Source organism: Clinocottus analis, unplaced genomic scaffold, assembly GCF_023055335.1.
Source record: "Clinocottus analis isolate CAN_PGR_092001 unplaced genomic scaffold, fCliAna1.0.p SCAF_4, whole genome shotgun sequence".
Classification (NCBI taxonomy): Eukaryota; Metazoa; Chordata; class Actinopteri; order Perciformes; family Cottidae; genus Clinocottus; species Clinocottus analis.
The window spans coordinates 22,484,178-22,501,383 of record NW_027176153.1 but is presented as its reverse complement, the minus strand read 5'-3'; the positions used below and the strand labels follow the sequence as shown (position 1 = coordinate 22,501,383).

Sequence of the window (17,206 nt, the reverse complement as noted above, 5' to 3'; positions counted from 1 at the left end):
CTGTTTGCTAACGTGTCAACTTTCAGTGTTGCACGTCCCCGCAGAGGCCGAGATATCAAACCAGATATACTAAATTGTTGATTCTCAGAAAAGCTCTCCTCAGACAACATGTTGAAATATCCCGGTATAGAACGGCGGCCGCCTCTGCCAGCGTCTCTCCGATCATCTCTGGCCTGTCGCCCATTTTATTGCTTTGAAAAGTGGCACATGCACTACTTTGAATTTATGTTCAATTAGTGCAAAAATACATACAAGACATTTTGTAAAATGAGACTGCACCTTTTTTTTTTAAGATTACCAAAGCAGTTCATTATATGCAACGGGGCTGGTCCAATAGCGTCAGCGTGTTACATGCAGAGTGCACACTCCTGCTTTCGACCACAAATTAAATTCCTGAGAGACTTGTGCTTTTTTATCACGACCCAGCGGTGGGTTTGAATTTACTTGTGTTTGTCCCTTTCAGGGGATAAAATGTTCAGAGTCCCCCAAGAGTTCATTACTTGAAACTAAATTAATTGCGAAAGAGGGTATAGTAAAAAAAATTTGAATGTGATTTGCGTCGTATAATGAGTCATTTAATTAAGCCCGTCGATGTAGAAGTCATTAGGTGTGTGTGCAGCAACATGGACGGCTGTACATATAAATGCTTGAGAATTGCAATTTTCAACAAGGTCACGGCCAACGGTTTCTACAACTGTCAGTTCTTTTTTTTTTCAGACTATTTTTCACATCAAAAATAAAAAAGACCCTAAAATTACACTTTTAAATTGTATATCAAGACGGTTTGTACCAGCGCTTAAAAAAAAAAGTCAAGTTAGAGCCCTGAAAGTCATATCCAAATGTCTGAATAACTTGTGTCTGACATATCAGATATTTTTAAATATACATAAGCTACAGATTTTTGTTCGGCCTCACCTTTCAATAGACAACATAACGTACTCTCAATTAGCTTCACAGTATGCTCAAACATGAACCATATTCATATATAATATTCCAGTATTTCGAACATACTGTACACAACATATGAAAAGTGTCATGCTAGCTTGGCTAATGGCGGATTTTTCCAAACAAGCTAAACAAGTCTACCTGTGTTGCAAGTAAGCTAGTTGCGGCTAATTCATGTTAGCATCTGCTAACAGCTGCTGACTGAAACAAAGCTGCCCTCTCAGCAAACAGTGGTTCACGTCTTGAGAGGGAAGAGGACAGAGGACAAGAGGAATGAATGATACTGACTGATATCCGTGTTCTTTATACTTTATAAACTTATAAACAGGCAGTTAGTCGCAAGATATGTACAAATGAACCACCAAATGCTGTTATTTTATATTAACTTTAGCTTTAACATCCTTTATTACAGTTAATATTCGGCCTCAGTTTCCTGGTCAGAAAACAGTTACAGTTGGTTGTGTTGAAATAATTGTGATTTTTTTATTTTAACTTGAACAAACACACCGGTCGGCTCCGTTGGCGAGCGACCCAAACTAAAACCCAACGCAGCACGACGAGGCAAACAGGTCCCTGAATCCCACTCGGCCGCCATTCTCGTCTGTTTCCCTCGATGCTGCAAAGTGTCACACACATTTAAACATCTATTGTTCTGCACCCGCACTTGTTCTGATCTCTTTCTGTTGTGATGAACGTGCTTGAAAAGGGGCGGGACTTAACAAACTTCCACCAAACAGGTAACTGAAGTGTTGGAGTATAACCAAGTGCATTTACCTAAATAAGCTACAGTTGTACAACTTCTAGGTACTTATATTTTATTTGAGCATTTCCTTTGTATGCAGTTTTGAGCCTTAATAAATATTTGTACTTTTTACTTCACTGGGCTACATGTCTGACAGCTTTAGTGGCTACTTATCGTACACCTTCCTGTCTCCGTATTGGATGATTTATAATTTCATTTTTTTCTGATAAAGTAAGGGATTAAGTGTTCATTTCTGGCAGAAGATAAGTAACTTATTTCAAAGCTTAATAAACTAAGTAAAATCCACTTGGATCAGCTGGAAAGTGCATCGTCACAAACCTAAAAATAGAGTTGTTTTTCTGAATTTCTGGGAAAAGCTTTTTAGAGGAACATGGTTCACACTACAGCGATGCCACAGAATGATGATGTCATACATTGCTGTAGAGTACAAATTAGTATCACCTAAAAGATGAAATGCAACAGATACACAGAAACACATGAACATAGTTTTGAATGCACAGCTTTTTTTTTTTTAGGTAAATAATGTTAAATTGTTCTCTTTTTTTCTTCTCAAAAGAAAATCTTCTTGAAGATAAAATACATTTCTCAACTGGATTACACTTGCTTCAGGAGTTGGTACACTGGATTTATACACATCCAGGATTTGTGTCTGGAAAGCGAAAGCAACCTGAAGCTATTATTGTGATGAGAAAATAACCTCAGGTATCAATGTCTGAAGTTCTCTCTGGGGCTCGTGTAAGCTAACAGGCAGCTCACAGAAAACTTTTGTTTCCTGTGAAAAATGTTTAAAGGAAGTGTTTCTTTGGCACGTTAAGCTCTCGCCTGCCGGCTCTGAAAAACTCCCTATTGCCATGGAAACATATTGACATGCACAACAGTAGACTCTCAGAGGGCGACGACACAAATCTCACAAAATGGCAGCTACGCAGGTGGCGGTGGATCGTCGTCCATTTACAGACGGAGAAACGTCCGAAGCATGGTGTCTGATGATCGAAGTTGGATTTGTACACTTTGTATTCAAAGAATCTGAAAACATCCAAATCCAAAAAGCAAATATGTAGATTTTTTAAATTGATTTAATCAGCTGTTTTCATTCCAATATGTTGTAACTTCATGCAAACCATCACCAGCTAACTGTACGCTGTGATGTTCAATGCATATGTGAAGCACTCATCACATTGCACCTTGTGTGCAGGCACAGGCTATGTTTGTTGTTGCTTGTGTTCGGATCCCTTTTGGTGGTAAGCTGTTTAAAATTCAACCATTTTATCACTTTCAACAGTGTAACCTAATGATTTGTTGTTCAGCCACAGAGATCAAAACGCTGCATTCACAAGCATAGATTTAATGAGAAAAGCAAATGAATCCACCAAATGTGCTTTTCAGGATTGAAGCTTATTTCAGTTTAATAGCAAAAACTACACTTTACAAAGCCACTAATTACAACATGTCTAAGACATATTTATCATATCTATCTATTCTTTGAAACAGATATTTCGAGCATGCCACACTGCACATGCGTACGGGACAAATACACCTTTTGGATGATTTGACTCCTTTAAAACAGCAACAACATACAACACATACAAGGACATTAGTATGTGTTCATTCATGTTTTGGTCAACAAGGGTCATACGATTTTTAAAAAATACGTTTTCATCTCATAATTTAGTCTCAACAACAGCTGAGGAAATTCCATCTGCCGATGAAGGCCACGCGACGAAGCTGAGGAGTTCTGGGAGGACGAGGACCTTCAGTTGAGATTTGAATTTTTTTTTTTATTTTCACAAGGTCATGATTTATCCTTCGAGCTGCACGTGTCTTTGTGACTTTAGAAACCTCCCCGTGAATGCTGCACAAATGTGTATCAACAGTTCAGAAATGTTTTAAATATTGGTAACGTGTGTGAAAATTCAATTAAAGATATGCTGTATTCAGTTTCAGGCATATTCATTTTCAGGCATATTCATGATGCATATGCGGATGCTTTATATGAAGAGTTCTTCATTTCATTTATTCGTATTAAATTAAATGTATTTAACTCCAAGTTAATTGCGTTGAGCTTACAAACTGTCCACGATCTCCAGAGTAAATCCCTTGAAAGAGCTGCGAAACTAAATATACATACCGTACATCAATAATTTATTGTTGGAAGATTTGATCTTTATATATGTTGAAATGTATGCTTTAGACTTTTTACATGTTTAGCTGCTCTGACTAAAACTCTTTACATTAATAATTCATTCAAATCATTCCCTGAAATCAGTCCTGATTGACGCAAGTGCTAATATGCAAGCGAACAATACTATTTACACCAGGCGGAGTGTGTATGTTGCTCATAGTGTGGCTGAAGCAAGCGAGCACCCATGGGTGTCCTAACAATGCTAATTGCACCCAACGCGGCCATATTACATACTGTATGTGTATGTAGCCTTCTGTAGGCCATGTATATTTTTTCTCAACCTAATCAGGTAGTTTTTTTGCCGAAATATAACCAAACTATACAAACCTCTCGGCTAGCTATGTGTTGCTAAAGGAGTTAGCATATTCAACTTGGCCAGGAGTAAAAAGCAGAATAGCTGCGATGTAACAATTCTTATCCAAGTGCAAATTTACATTTCAACTATAAACACCTGCACTTCTGCTAGACTATCTACAATGATAGTACTAAACTACAAAAAAAAATGTACAGACCCAAGAAATAGTCTTCCAATTCCCTTATTTCACTTTACAACTATTACATTTCTATTAAAGTCGATTTTTAAGCCTCTGGTGCCAAATGATGTAATGATGTCATTGATCGCGTGTTTTACGAGGAGCCTGAAGTGACACAAGGGCAGAGGTGATGTTCTCAAATATTACATATTATCTGATGTACATGATGATGATCACACGCTTGTTGGTTTAAATGCAGCGTGATTAAAACAGTGCAAGACCCAAATTACCAATGATGTTCACGGACTTCTGTGGAACAACACAGGATTGTAGAGCTTTACATTTTTTCCTGAACGTTTGCCAACCCACATGTGCAATATGATGATGAGTCACAGCGTTACAGAAACACCAGCACAGCCAGAGGACTGGGAGGTCTGGGAATATATATATATATATATATATATATATATATATATATATATATATATATATATATATATATATATATATATATATATATATATATATATATACACGAACATGATAAATGATATTGTATGGATTTGTCCAAGTTCTAACTCAACTTGTGTTTCTTCTGATGATTTTTTAAAAACATCCAATTATTTGATGTAAATCTCCATGAAGTTCAAATGAAAGAATAATAAGCTTTTAGCAAATTACGCGAGTGACAGTTAATTACAACTTCTACCACACGTGCGTGCGTAAAGTGGACGGCTGTGCGCGCACTCAGGCAAGCACTTCATTGCGGGCAACCGCTGCTGCCAGACGCGTTGCTCGGAGTGGGAGTGAGGGCAATGGACGATCTATCGAGAGATTCGCCTCTCAGACTGGAGCAGCCCTCTCGAGAACAGACACTTTTTTTTTATCTCCTCCAAGAGCTTCAATTCTCCCTGAAAATGAGGCGCAGACGCGACAATCGGTGATATTTGTTCCTCGATTGTTCGCAAAATAAGCTTTCGACTTGACGCGGACTGTTTTTTGTTTGTTTGTTTGTTTGTCGTCGTTGATATCTCACTTGGATATGGCACACATCTGGATCCAATAAGAGAATTGCGTAGCATCAGAAGCGTCTGCGGCGAGAGGAGGGGGGGGACTCGGGAACTTGTGTGGTGCAGGAGACGGTCTCTCTTTTTGGAATCGGACGAGAGAGCGAGAGAGAGAGAGAGAGCGAGAGAGAGAGAGAGAGTGAGAGAGAGAGAGAGAGGGAGAGAGAGGGGGAGAGAGAGAGAGAAAGAGAGAGAACCATGGTGAACCCCCTCATACTGCTGCTCAGCTGGACTGCGCTCTCTGGGGTGGCGAGAGCTCAGAATGACACGGAGCCCATCGTCCTGGAGGGGAAATGTCTCGTGGTGTGCGACTCGAACCCGACCGCGGACTGGAAGGCTTCGTCCTCCCCGCTGGGCATCTCGGTGCGCGCCGCCAACTCCAAGGTGGCTTTCTCTGCAGTCCGGAGCAACAACCACGAACCGTCAGAGATGAGCAACAAAACGAGAATAATCTACTTCGACCAGGTGAACAACGATTTTTGTGTACAATAATGTAAAAAAAAAGAGGAAAGAAAAGCGGTGCTTAACTTAGAAATGCATCCTTCCCATGATTTCTGTCAGAACCCTGTTCTCATAATGTCTTTTTTTTAGTGTGGGATACACCTTGTGTTCTTTTCGCTCAGTGTTGACTTGTGTTGCAGAAGCTTTACAGTTAAGTGTGCAGCTGCACCCCTGAGGATAGTTTGAGGCTAGTTGCATCTGGCAGGTGGATCCTGTACAAGTGCACATCACCACGCAGGCATGGTTGGAAAGTGACTGGATCATGTTTGAGCGCGGGCATCCCGCAGAGCCGTGCACACGCATTCATCCGTGTGCCTCAGGCTATATACCCCCATCACCCCGCACACACCCTCACCTAATACCCCCCCAGCCCTCCCCCCTCCTCTTCAAAATTAATGAATTAAAACGAAGCAACACGATTAGTCATCCAGCAGTGGGCTGAGTAACAATATCACTCGACCGATCTTCTGCCCTCTCATTTGAATTATATAACATTATCTTCCGCTGTCAACACACTGCAAGTGATCTGATTGGTGTGGATCATGTGCATGCTGTTGCTATGAAAGCAACAATTGTCAAAGGTCGTGGCAGTGAGGTTGCAGTGATATGTGCTTTTTTTTTTTTGTATTACAGGTGAGCGCCAAGTGTTTGAGACTCTGACAGGAACTCTTTCTGCCTTCATCAATCATGACCGAAAGAAGTTCATATTTATTTTCTTTTTTATATACTACAGTACGTCTAATCTGACTGTCGGGTGCTTAAAGCCTCTTAGAAACCAATGAGTTATTCAGGGTGGCTCGTTTTCTATTTATTTGTTTAACTTATCAACACTCCAATATTCATGAGGTTATTCTGTATGTCTGGCGTGAAAAGGCGGCATTAAGTGTCTGATCCTCTTCAGGTACTGTCTTCTTATCAGCAAAGAGTGGAAGAAAAATCCGGATTTTTTGCCTCAAACTGGAATTTGTCTATACAAAATGTCTTCAAGCGTGATTTGGGGGTTTATTGTGGAAACAAGGTTCAATGCTGGGTAGATCCAGGAAGGTTGAATTGAATGTTTTTTTTGAAGTGTGTTGCATTCAGGTTGTGTCTGCAGGGGCGAGCCTGGTCGCCACCACAGTGAATCCTGCGCTGCATTGACGTATTTAATCCTCAAGCCCCATTGAAGGAAAAGCTATTGTTTGAATGCTGCTATATAAACAAACCCCTTTGTCCTAATATTGTTGTTTTTTCTCTCCCTCTCTCATAGGTTCTTGTGAATATAGGGAACTACTTCACATTTGAATCAGTATTTCTGTCCCCAAGGAAAGGAATCTACAGTTTTAACTTCCATGTCATTAAAGTGTACCAGAGCCAAACCATACAGGTATTGATTTTGTTTATTTCACAGAGGTTTGGAGTTTTAGTATTGGAGAGGGACAATATGTGTTCTTCAGGAACAGTATGGACATAATTGGTGTGAGGAGAGGAGTATATGTTTTAAATAAAAAGAAAAAAAAGACCCTCCACAGAGTTAGTACTATTTCATTTCAACATTCTCCATAGAAAAACAAACTCTTCCCCAATACCTCAAGGTAATATAACAGTATTGATTTGATCAAACTAATAGCGGGTAAGCATAAACAGTCCAACCTCAACATTAACTTTTAATATTAATGTGTGTTGTGGGGTCATGATTTTCCTTATTTTCGTATTTGTTTCTTATTTATAATTAATCTGAAAGGGAACATTTAAGTAGGGACATCTTTTTAGTCAAGCTTCTCCAGTGTGTCGTATAGGAGAACTACGGAAACACAAATAGCTATATATCTCGAGAAGAAGTGTGAGCAACCCCAAAGGTCCCGCGATACGATATTATCACGATACTTAAGTCCCGATTTGGTATTATCACGATACTGCGATACATTGAGTATTGCGATATATTCCCTTTTTTTTCCAACCGCAAATTGTCCTCAAAGGAAAACGTTGCCAACAAAAAAGTAATTAGATTTTATCATTCTAGGACCAAAAAGGTTTCGAATTGATTAAATAAAAGATCGAAACTTGGCTTCCGTGTATCGATACAATATCGCCACGCAAAATATCGCGATACGGTGCTGTATCGATTTTTTTTTCCCCAATCTAGAGCCACGGTTTGGTTTGTCCATTCCGGGCTACTGTAGAAACATTGCAGCCTGTTTTGATTTTCTGTAAACACACCATCTTCTTGTATAAAACATATGAATCAGACTTAAATTATTCATCCTAAGACATTAACCGCCCCTTTTCATTTGTATCTGATGTAAAGCGTTCTCATTAGTAGTTGCATAGTGTGCTTAACACGTCTTTATTGGAACAAGAGGTTGAATTAAGATGTATATTATGCAAAAACATATCTTCAAAACTATTCCTTTTCCTTTCCCGGGTGCTAATTATTACTTCTGTTGTCCAGGTGAACTTGATGTTGAACGGGAAACCAGTCATCTCGGCCTTCGCGGGTGACAAAGATGTGACTCGTGAAGCGGCCACCAATGGAGTGCTGCTCTATCTAGAAAAAGAGGACAAAGTCTACTTGAAGCTGGAGAAGGGAAACCTAGTCGGTGGATGGCAATACTCAACTTTTTCTGGCTTTCTTGTGTTCCCTCTGTAAAAAGAAAAATAATGTTTTGTCACTATATAATCAACACATTGCTGCCGCGTACGTTGGATCTTGCCAAATTGTCGAAGAAGTGATGGAAATGGATCCGAACGGAGAGAGGAAATATGACTTTGGAAATCGTTCACATTCACTGGATGTGCTGAGTCCTCGTCAAGATGAAAGAGACTTGAAATGTTCCCTGTTGCTCCTGTATGTTCCTGCCACTCAAGCGGCTTCAGAGAGGAAAAGCTACAACATCCCGAAAGTACTTTTCAAATTTGGACTTGTCTGAATATATTTAGCATACTGATTTCTATCATGGCAACTGTTGCATTCGAGTATATCTGCCTTTTGGTCGTAAACTGTAAACGCTTGTGTGACTTGTCATCACCAAAGTATTCACATTGGACGTGTTGGTGGTGGTGGTGCGGGGGGTCAAATGAGATGGATGATGGTGACATCACCTTGATGGAACACATTCATTTGAAAAAAAAGGAGGTCAATGCTTATTGAAAAGTGCATTTATTGATCAGAGGCATGGGGGGATTATTGAAAAAGTCCTTCTGCCACAGAGGCCCCCGACCCCTTTGACCCCTGTGCTTCATCTTCAATGCCACTGAAACGCTACCAAACTACTTCAAAGCTGCCAAATGACTGTAGAGAGGTGAACATTCACCACAAAAACCCCACAGAATGACGACAAAAAAATCCAAAACAACCACAAAGACGAGCAAAAATGACCATAACGAGGCACCAAAGCATCACAAATTGATCCAAAACCACCACAAAGAGACGCAAAATGCCTCCTACAAACAATTGGCCGCTGTGGTTTCAGTCATGGGGTCTTACTCATATGTAGGAGGGGTCGGGAACCTTTGACGCGTCTGTGCCCCATTGTGTCATAATCTATCTACGATCAGAGTCCAGATGTGATTACATTTCTGATTATTTAGGCTGCTGATATTGATTCGTTGCTTTTTGACGAATAGTCGTGGTCGGTTTACTTTGCCTGTCAACACTGTCTTGTAGAGATAAAATTGATAAACCTCCGATTTGTTTTGCTAAATACATTTTAGGGGAAAAGTCATTCTTGCCTGAATTATAATATAAGCGGCAATGTTATATTCAATAACTCGTTTTTTGACGCTGAAGACTTGGGAACGCATCCTGAGGTCCTCGGTTTAGGCGACAGAAGCACTTGGTTGAAGTGATTGTAATCAATATTTTCGGATTGACATGTGATCATATGACCACTTTGTTTTCAGCTCATTTGTTCATTACATATTTTGGTTTACTCTGCGCTTTCATCGATGTTGTTTTCGGCCACTATTTTCCGCTTAAAAGCCAAGATAAACTCACTGTACGCTATGTTTTCTCATCTACCGAACTACAGCCGGACATTTTAAAACACAGGAGTTTTTAGCAGCTGGAGAGGAGTTAGTGGAGACCCAAACAGAACTAAAAGGAGAGTAACAGAAAAAAAAACTAAACTTAAAATGTCGTAATACGTCATGGTTTACAGCTTGTTTCTGCTGCCCCCTAGTGGCCCGAAAAATCATGTTATTTCAGGTTTAAGGTTAGTTGCCCCTTTCAACATTAAACCTCAATGTAGACCTTTACCCTGACATCAACCAAGGACTGTGAGTGGATGTTTGTAAAGATAAAAAAAAAAAGTGTTGATAATACTTTTGTCGCAGTAAAAGTGAATATTGTCTGAAAAACACATGAAATACATTGACAAACATTGTGTGACCTGTCAGATAGACATGAATTAAAAAATGATTTCTCATTAAGTTGATAAAAAATCAACTCAGGCCGCAGGGAGCGTCTCCTCTAATTGCATTGCTGTTGAAAATGAATAGTTTATAAATGTAATTTCTACCTGTGCATTTAAAGCAGACTTTCCACGAGTCAGCTTGTGGTTTATGGACCTCAATAACGTTTTAGGGACATCTTATAACTTTAACTAGTTAACATGCAGATTAAAAACAGATAACTGTCAGTGTTGGTGAGCACAAACAGCTTCCGCTGGGGAAAGGCCGGGACAACGGATGAATTAATAAACTCCTTAATTGTTGCTCTTGAGCTCAATGTGCGCTTACGCTATGTGATGGCGCTCCCCTTCATGTCCACCGCTGAGTTACTGTCTGCCTTATTGCAATGTGTGCTGCTGGTGCAGCGTCAAGCCGCATTGTTAAAAAAACAAACCCCCGAAAAGCTTGCAGAGGCTCTTTTCTTTGAGAGCTTATTAAAATCATTATTTCACCCTGAAACATTAATCTGCACACTCATCAGGTTACACCCTCACCGGCTTATCAGATTCATGTTGCTACGTTTTGTTTTGCTAACAGATTTTTTTGTCAGTGACTGATAAGTTTCCCTGAGGGCGTTTTCTTTTTTCCTGTAACAAGGAAATATTTTGATGGAAGTCATTTCTTAGTTTACTGGTGTGAATAAACAGGCGGAGGGAGGAAAAGCAGCGGTGTGCAGTTCAGACTTCACACGACATATCAATCAGTATTTAAGGAAACAGGGCTAAAAAGATACTCATAATATTAATAATAGTGGAAACATGTTCACTGACAATTTTTTTCAAAGCACAATTAATTGAATCAACTCACTTTAAATCATGACAATCTATATTTTCTGGATTCACGCCACTTTAAGTTTAAGTTTCACATCGTTTTGGCTCATTATGACTTCGGAAGCTGAAAGGAAAATAGTGTCAGTAGGTAATAATGTTCTAACTTAACTTTGTATTTAAATGATGCAAATGTAAATATATGGGTTATATACGGTTGTATCATTGTTCATTATATGTTCCAATTGATGTATTCAATAATTATGGTGATAAATGATGAATAAAAATTATGATTTCTATACAGTGCTATGTTTAGTTTTCATTGCATAACTCTAAGCTTTGGCACGTTTAGTAATCAGAACTCTTGTTGTTATGGACCAATGTCTGTTTTTAGGGTTACACTAAGTAACTACATTTCATTAATTTAAAGAGACAAAACAAGACAAGAACACACAATAGAAAATAAACCGACAACAATGATGAATATTCTCTTTTAGAAAAAAATGAACGTATTCATCATCTAGAAATGTGAAACTAATTCTGTATTTCTGTAATTGAGGAGATAACAGTATGATATATACATATATATATATATATATATATATATATATATATATATATATATATATATATATATATATATATATATATATACACACACACACACACACACATGTAAATTAATTCTCTGAGATCTAATTTACATCCTGACTTTCAAATGATCTACAGTGTCGTGAATATATACAGAATTTAATTAGTTAGCAAACGATGAAGAGGTCTGCTCTTCTTCTTCTTCTTCTTCTTCTTCTTCTTCTTCTTCTTCTTCTTCTTCTTCTTCTTCTTCTTCTTCTTCATATAAATCATATTTTCAGCATTGTTTACACTCAAAATAGCTCAAAAACATACAAATTCAAGTTAGACGGCTGACCAGATTATGTATAACATAAACATTCATTTATGTATTATACATAATACTATATTATTACACAGCTTTATTGATAATCTCACGGTTATCAATGAAATTGTATCACCATAATATACTTTGGTCTTTAAATGTGTTCAGAAATACATACAATACACAACCAGTAACTTCCAGGAATAGCAAAAAAAAAAGAAATGCAATCTGTATAATTAATAATTGTTACATGGTGCCATTAATGACAGAAAATATGCGTTTTCTAAAATGCGGTATTTTTTTAGAATTAAAGTGTTGGTAAATGTGTTAAATCCTGTTCTCCGATGGTTGTGTTGTATCTCGAAAAAGCAATAATACCCTCTGTTAATGAATCTGATCCCCAAATCATTTGCAGGGAGATTATCTGCCACTGCAGCTTGATTTGTTCCCGCGTGTGTTCACGCTGACAGACTGACTGTTTACGAGATAAGAAAGATACAGCCAGAAAGTCATTTTAAGTAAACTGCATATCTCTCGACTTTACATGAATTTCAATAGACGGCGAACAGAAGGTCATCCTGAGAACTTTACACTCTGTGGTTTTATGGTTGTGTAGCTGTAGGGGGGGGGGGGGAGGGGCACGCTGTTGCAGAAAAGAGGTTTTTAGTGACACAAAGTTCCTGTCCTCAAAGTTATAGGTGTGTTGTGTTGAATTTCAAACATAAATCTGACCTTTATAGTGGCATTTCAGAGGACAATATCCAGGTATTATCTTTAAACAGTGGAGCACTTTACCCAGATTGTTGGCAGCACTTGGTCTGAGATATGCAGAGCACCGTTGACTTGTTTTTGGATTGCATCCGGCGGGACACATGACCCCTGAACTGAAGCACGACTCAGCATTAATCCACGTAAAGCAGAACATGAGCCTTCTCTGAACAGACATGTGTTCCAGGCGTGGTGGAAAGTAGGACATGAGGACAAAATGAAAACTAAAAAACAAACATGTATCTTATGGTTTGCACAGTGGGTATTGCATCTTGTATTAGTGCTGCTTAGCCTTACAAAACATTGACAAAATGTTGCATCGCTAAAACCTTCATGCCACTTTTTTTTTTATATAAAAAAACAAAGTAAAAATATGTTACATTGTCATTGGATTTTTACTTTACTGTAAAGGGTTAAGAAAACAGATGTTTTCCAAAAGCAAAAACACCAGAACAAAAGTGTAGGGAATAGATTGAGCAGCGTGTTCATCATAAACTTAAAATATTAGCATTGTTAGCACTTTTTATCTTATGATAATGACTTTTTATCTTATAATAATGACTTTCTATCCTTTAATAATGACTTTTTATCTCATAATAATGACTTTTTATCTCATAATAATGCCTTTTTATCTTATAATAATGACTTTTTATCTCATAATAATGACTTTTTATCTTATAATAATGACTTTTTACCTCATAATAATGACTTTTTATTTTATAATAATGACTTTTTATTTTATTTTTTGTTTTGTGTTTGCTATATTTTAAAGTTGAATGCGACAATCTGGTGCACAAAAAGACAAATAGGATTTTTGGACAAATTTTGGATACTTGTAGAAAAATAATGAAATCATCTTCACAAAACAAACACTACATTTATTATTTTGGAAGCGTGAACGCAGTTGGCTCATGAAGTCTCTGCTCTTAAAGGTCCCCCAGCCCACTTTCACCAATTAGTGTGCGATTGGCACAATTTCTACAACATTTTGCATGCAATAAAATAGCCTTTCTTGCTGTTTGCGTGCCATTTGTATGCCATGCGGTGTGTACTGACTTTTCTTTAAGTGACGTTTATGACGTGTTTTCCTTTAAAAAATAAAAAAAAGTCTGTATTTTACTTCATTTCTGTGCTTATTTAAAGCAATCTGAATCCAACACGGTCAGAATGTTCTTTGAAAAGTATTGATTCCTCATTATCTTCTCCTCTGAATGCCTGCCGGCTTCAGTACTTAATAAGTAAACAAATTTGTTCGCTAACAGCACATAGCTGGTAGCGAATGATGAGAATGACATCACTTGTGAGTAGGATCTGATTCCTTCCGTTCTCTCTAACACGGATACGGGACAACGACACGTGTGCTGTTTAAACACTCCGTGTGAAGTTCATCAAGCTCTGTTTTTGTTGACACTATGAAAAAAAAAAGTGTTGATTCTGTTCGCAATGTTTGAGGCTGTTTGTGATGGTGTTCCTGTTCGTGTTGCCTCGCCGCCGGCACATGTCGAGAGAATACATTTTGATCACAGCAGACAAGAATTGACCTGTTTCCCCCCCTCCAAAAAAAAGCTTTGCAATTTTTCTCCGAGATAAACATTCAGCTGGTGGCAGCGATATTTCCAGCGTTCATTGTCGGAGAAGGTGCCGGGCCAAATGTGAGATTTGAAGCCTTTGATTTCCTCCTTATTGAAGCAACACACACTGCCTGGAGTAAAGGTGTTTCATTACACAACAAGAGACAAAAAAACAACACAAAAGAATGAGACAACAGTGGATAAAAGCTGTTTTGACCTCACGACCTCTTGACCTTTAATGCAACAGTGTTTTGTGAGGATTATTCAGATTTTTTTTTGCAGATTAATTTTAAAGAAAATGCAAAAAAACGAAAAATACAATTTGCAAAAATGCAAAAATACAATTTTTAAATAAATACCTTAATAAATTACCTTAAATAAATACCTCTTAATCAGATTAAAGAATCAAGATATTTGTATATATATATATATATGATTTTGTATGACTGCATACAATGCAGTTTCTAAACGTTTACACATTATGTAATCTGTGTGAAATATAGAAAAGAAATAATGGCTTAACTAATGACACATCATTTAAATATGTTCATATCTGAGAAAAATCCAGAATGAAATGGGTTAGCACCAGTGAATTATACATGAGCCAGATCAAAGCATGGGTCATTAAAAAGTAACATGTTTGGCCTCACATGACTCCAGAAGAGTGAAAAACTGTATCCCACCTCAGTTTAAACTCCAAACAATCCTGCGAGCATCAAACAGGGCTGCTGCGCATTCACAACGTGCACAGAGGCAGAATCTGTGAGCGCCGTATGCAAATGAGCTTGGAACAGAAAGCGCTGATTTGTTGGGCTTAAGGATTGCAAAACCATGTTTGCATGCAGTGCAATTCCTTCAGAGCACCTCTGCGCTGGCAACAGGCCTCATTCTGATATCTGAATAGCAAATGAAGAGCTCATTTGGCGAGGCTCAGAGGCTGCACGGGGTGAGGGTCAAAGGGGCTGCTCAAAGTCGCTCTATATGATGAGATTTCAGTTGCTTCATTACTCACATTGCCGCCTTTGTTATTCCGGCAGCTGTCGGTATCCAGAGGGACCGAGTGCGAAGGGAACCTAGATATATTTTTTTGGGCAAATCATTTTCTCAGGAAGAGAAACGCAAGAATAGAGCAGCTAAATCACAATGTTCCCATCAATTCCAGGTGGAGTTTATAGAAAAAGGCAAGATATTTGTGTCTGGAGAGGTACAGTCCGTATGATAATAGTGTAATTTACCTCGTCAGTGAACACAGAACATGCAGAACAAGCACCCTCCTAACAGCTATTGATCAAAAATCCAATCTGTCAAATAAACACAAAGTCCAGGTTGTGTATCGTGCCGGTGCACCGCGAGGCGTCTGGAATAGAGTGGGAGTGAAGTCTCCGCAGAAGGCGTTCCCCATAGGATAAATCAATATTCTATGTTGTATTATTACTTTTTACACCTGAGAAATAAGATGATGCTGCCGCATATACAATTCACTACTCCATATAGGTGACTTCACAATTATACTTTTAATATCTTTGGTAACATGATTGTGTTGATACAGCAGGTCATTTAATACCAAACACACACACACGTTGCAGATTTCTTCCAATCAACTATTCCTCAATGTCTTGATGACGTTAACCACACATGACACGGCCAACTCTCAGGATATTATGCTTTTCCTTCGGATGCATTCGTGAGTGAGACGAGCTGCATTATGGAAAGAGAAGAACGGCATGTTAATGGTGATGCCGATGGCATGATGAAGATGAATTGCCATTGTCCCGTCATCTGGCTCCTGTGAAACCCCAAAGCAAGGAAAGAGGGAGTGGGGGGAACTACTTAACTGACATGGCAGCTCAAGAATGACTCAAATCAAAAGTGCATTAGTGGATTTGATGGACAATAAGCATGGAAGTTGTGAGGGAGTGAATATTTAAAGCATCTCCCGGGCTTTTGTGCACCAATATACAGACGATAGATATGTGAGCAAATAGTATCGACCAATCAGCAAAATACCTTTCAGACTCTCCTGAAGCTAAACGGGATGCAGCCAAGTCGAGTTTGATGCGTGTTCTTAAACAGCTGTTAATAAACCCGTTATAAACCCAGGGGGATGGGGGGGGGGGGGGGGGGCGCTGGAACTATGGATCCTGCTGCTCTCCCTCCATACAGTGCCATACATCATCCATAATTACTGACGCAGACTTGCAGAGATGAGACATATTCTTTGAAAATTAAATCTGCCTTTTGAGGAGGTTTCATTTGAAAAAGAGAAGCTCCAACAGAACATAAATCTCGCCCTATGAGTGCGATTCAAAGTGGTGTCTCGGACCTAATTGCAGTGGATTGACTTGAGCTTCTTGACCCAATGAGCTCCGAGTGTGGGGACACGTTTAGCACAACACAACACTTCAACTCAACTTCAGCTGATTGCAGTGAGTAACTATCGTTTCATACAAGTCACATGATTCGTTATTAGTGTCTTAGCAAGGACATACGCAGATTAAATAACTAGAGTAGGCCTATGTGACACTGTTTGTGGGGCTGCGACAAGAAATCGATAAGAAATCGATGATTAACAAAAGTTGGCAACGCATTTCATTAGTGATTCGTTGAGTTGCGCGATTATGACGCCGCTCAATAAGTCGCGGAGATGTTTGAGTATAAAAGTTGAGTTGAGCGCAGCAGACAGAAGGTCCAGGAGGTTCTGGTGCAGCTCGTTGTATCCTCTCGTATGACGCTGCATAGTCACGTTGCTTGCTACGATAACGTAGCAGCTAGGCTAACCGTTGTCGTTAGCTCGCTGGCTAGTCATTCATTTAATAACGACCGATACTGACTCAAGGAGTTCC

General features: G+C 38.8%; 1 protein-coding gene across 1 annotated transcript; it reads left to right on the top strand.

Annotated features, from left to right (window-relative positions):
• Nucleotides 1–5,186: 5,186 nt before the first annotated feature.
• On the top strand, nt 5,187–11,387 carry cbln4 (cerebellin 4 precursor). Its single transcript, XM_068598546.1, has 3 exons — nt 5,187–5,895; nt 7,181–7,297; nt 8,363–11,387. Exons 1-3 carry the CDS (start codon nt 5,629–5,631, stop codon nt 8,558–8,560), a joined length of 582 nt encoding a protein of 193 aa, XP_068454647.1. The 5' UTR covers nt 5,187–5,628; the 3' UTR covers nt 8,561–11,387.
• Nucleotides 11,388–17,206: the final 5,819 nt, after the last annotated feature.

What these genes read in the sequence shown, in the direction of transcription:
- cbln4 (XM_068598546.1), top strand. Translation starts at nt 5,629, where the DNA reads ATGGTGAACCCCCTCATACTGCTGCTCAGCTGGACTGCGCTCTCTGGG. An exon ending in GAATAATCTACTTCGACCAG is followed by an intron (nt 5,896 to 7,180) that starts GTGAACAACGAT and finishes CCTCTCTCATAG; the next exon opens with GTTCTTGTGAATATAGGGAA. An exon ending in ACCAGAGCCAAACCATACAG is followed by an intron (nt 7,298 to 8,362) that starts GTATTGATTTTG and finishes TCTGTTGTCCAG; the next exon opens with GTGAACTTGATGTTGAACGG.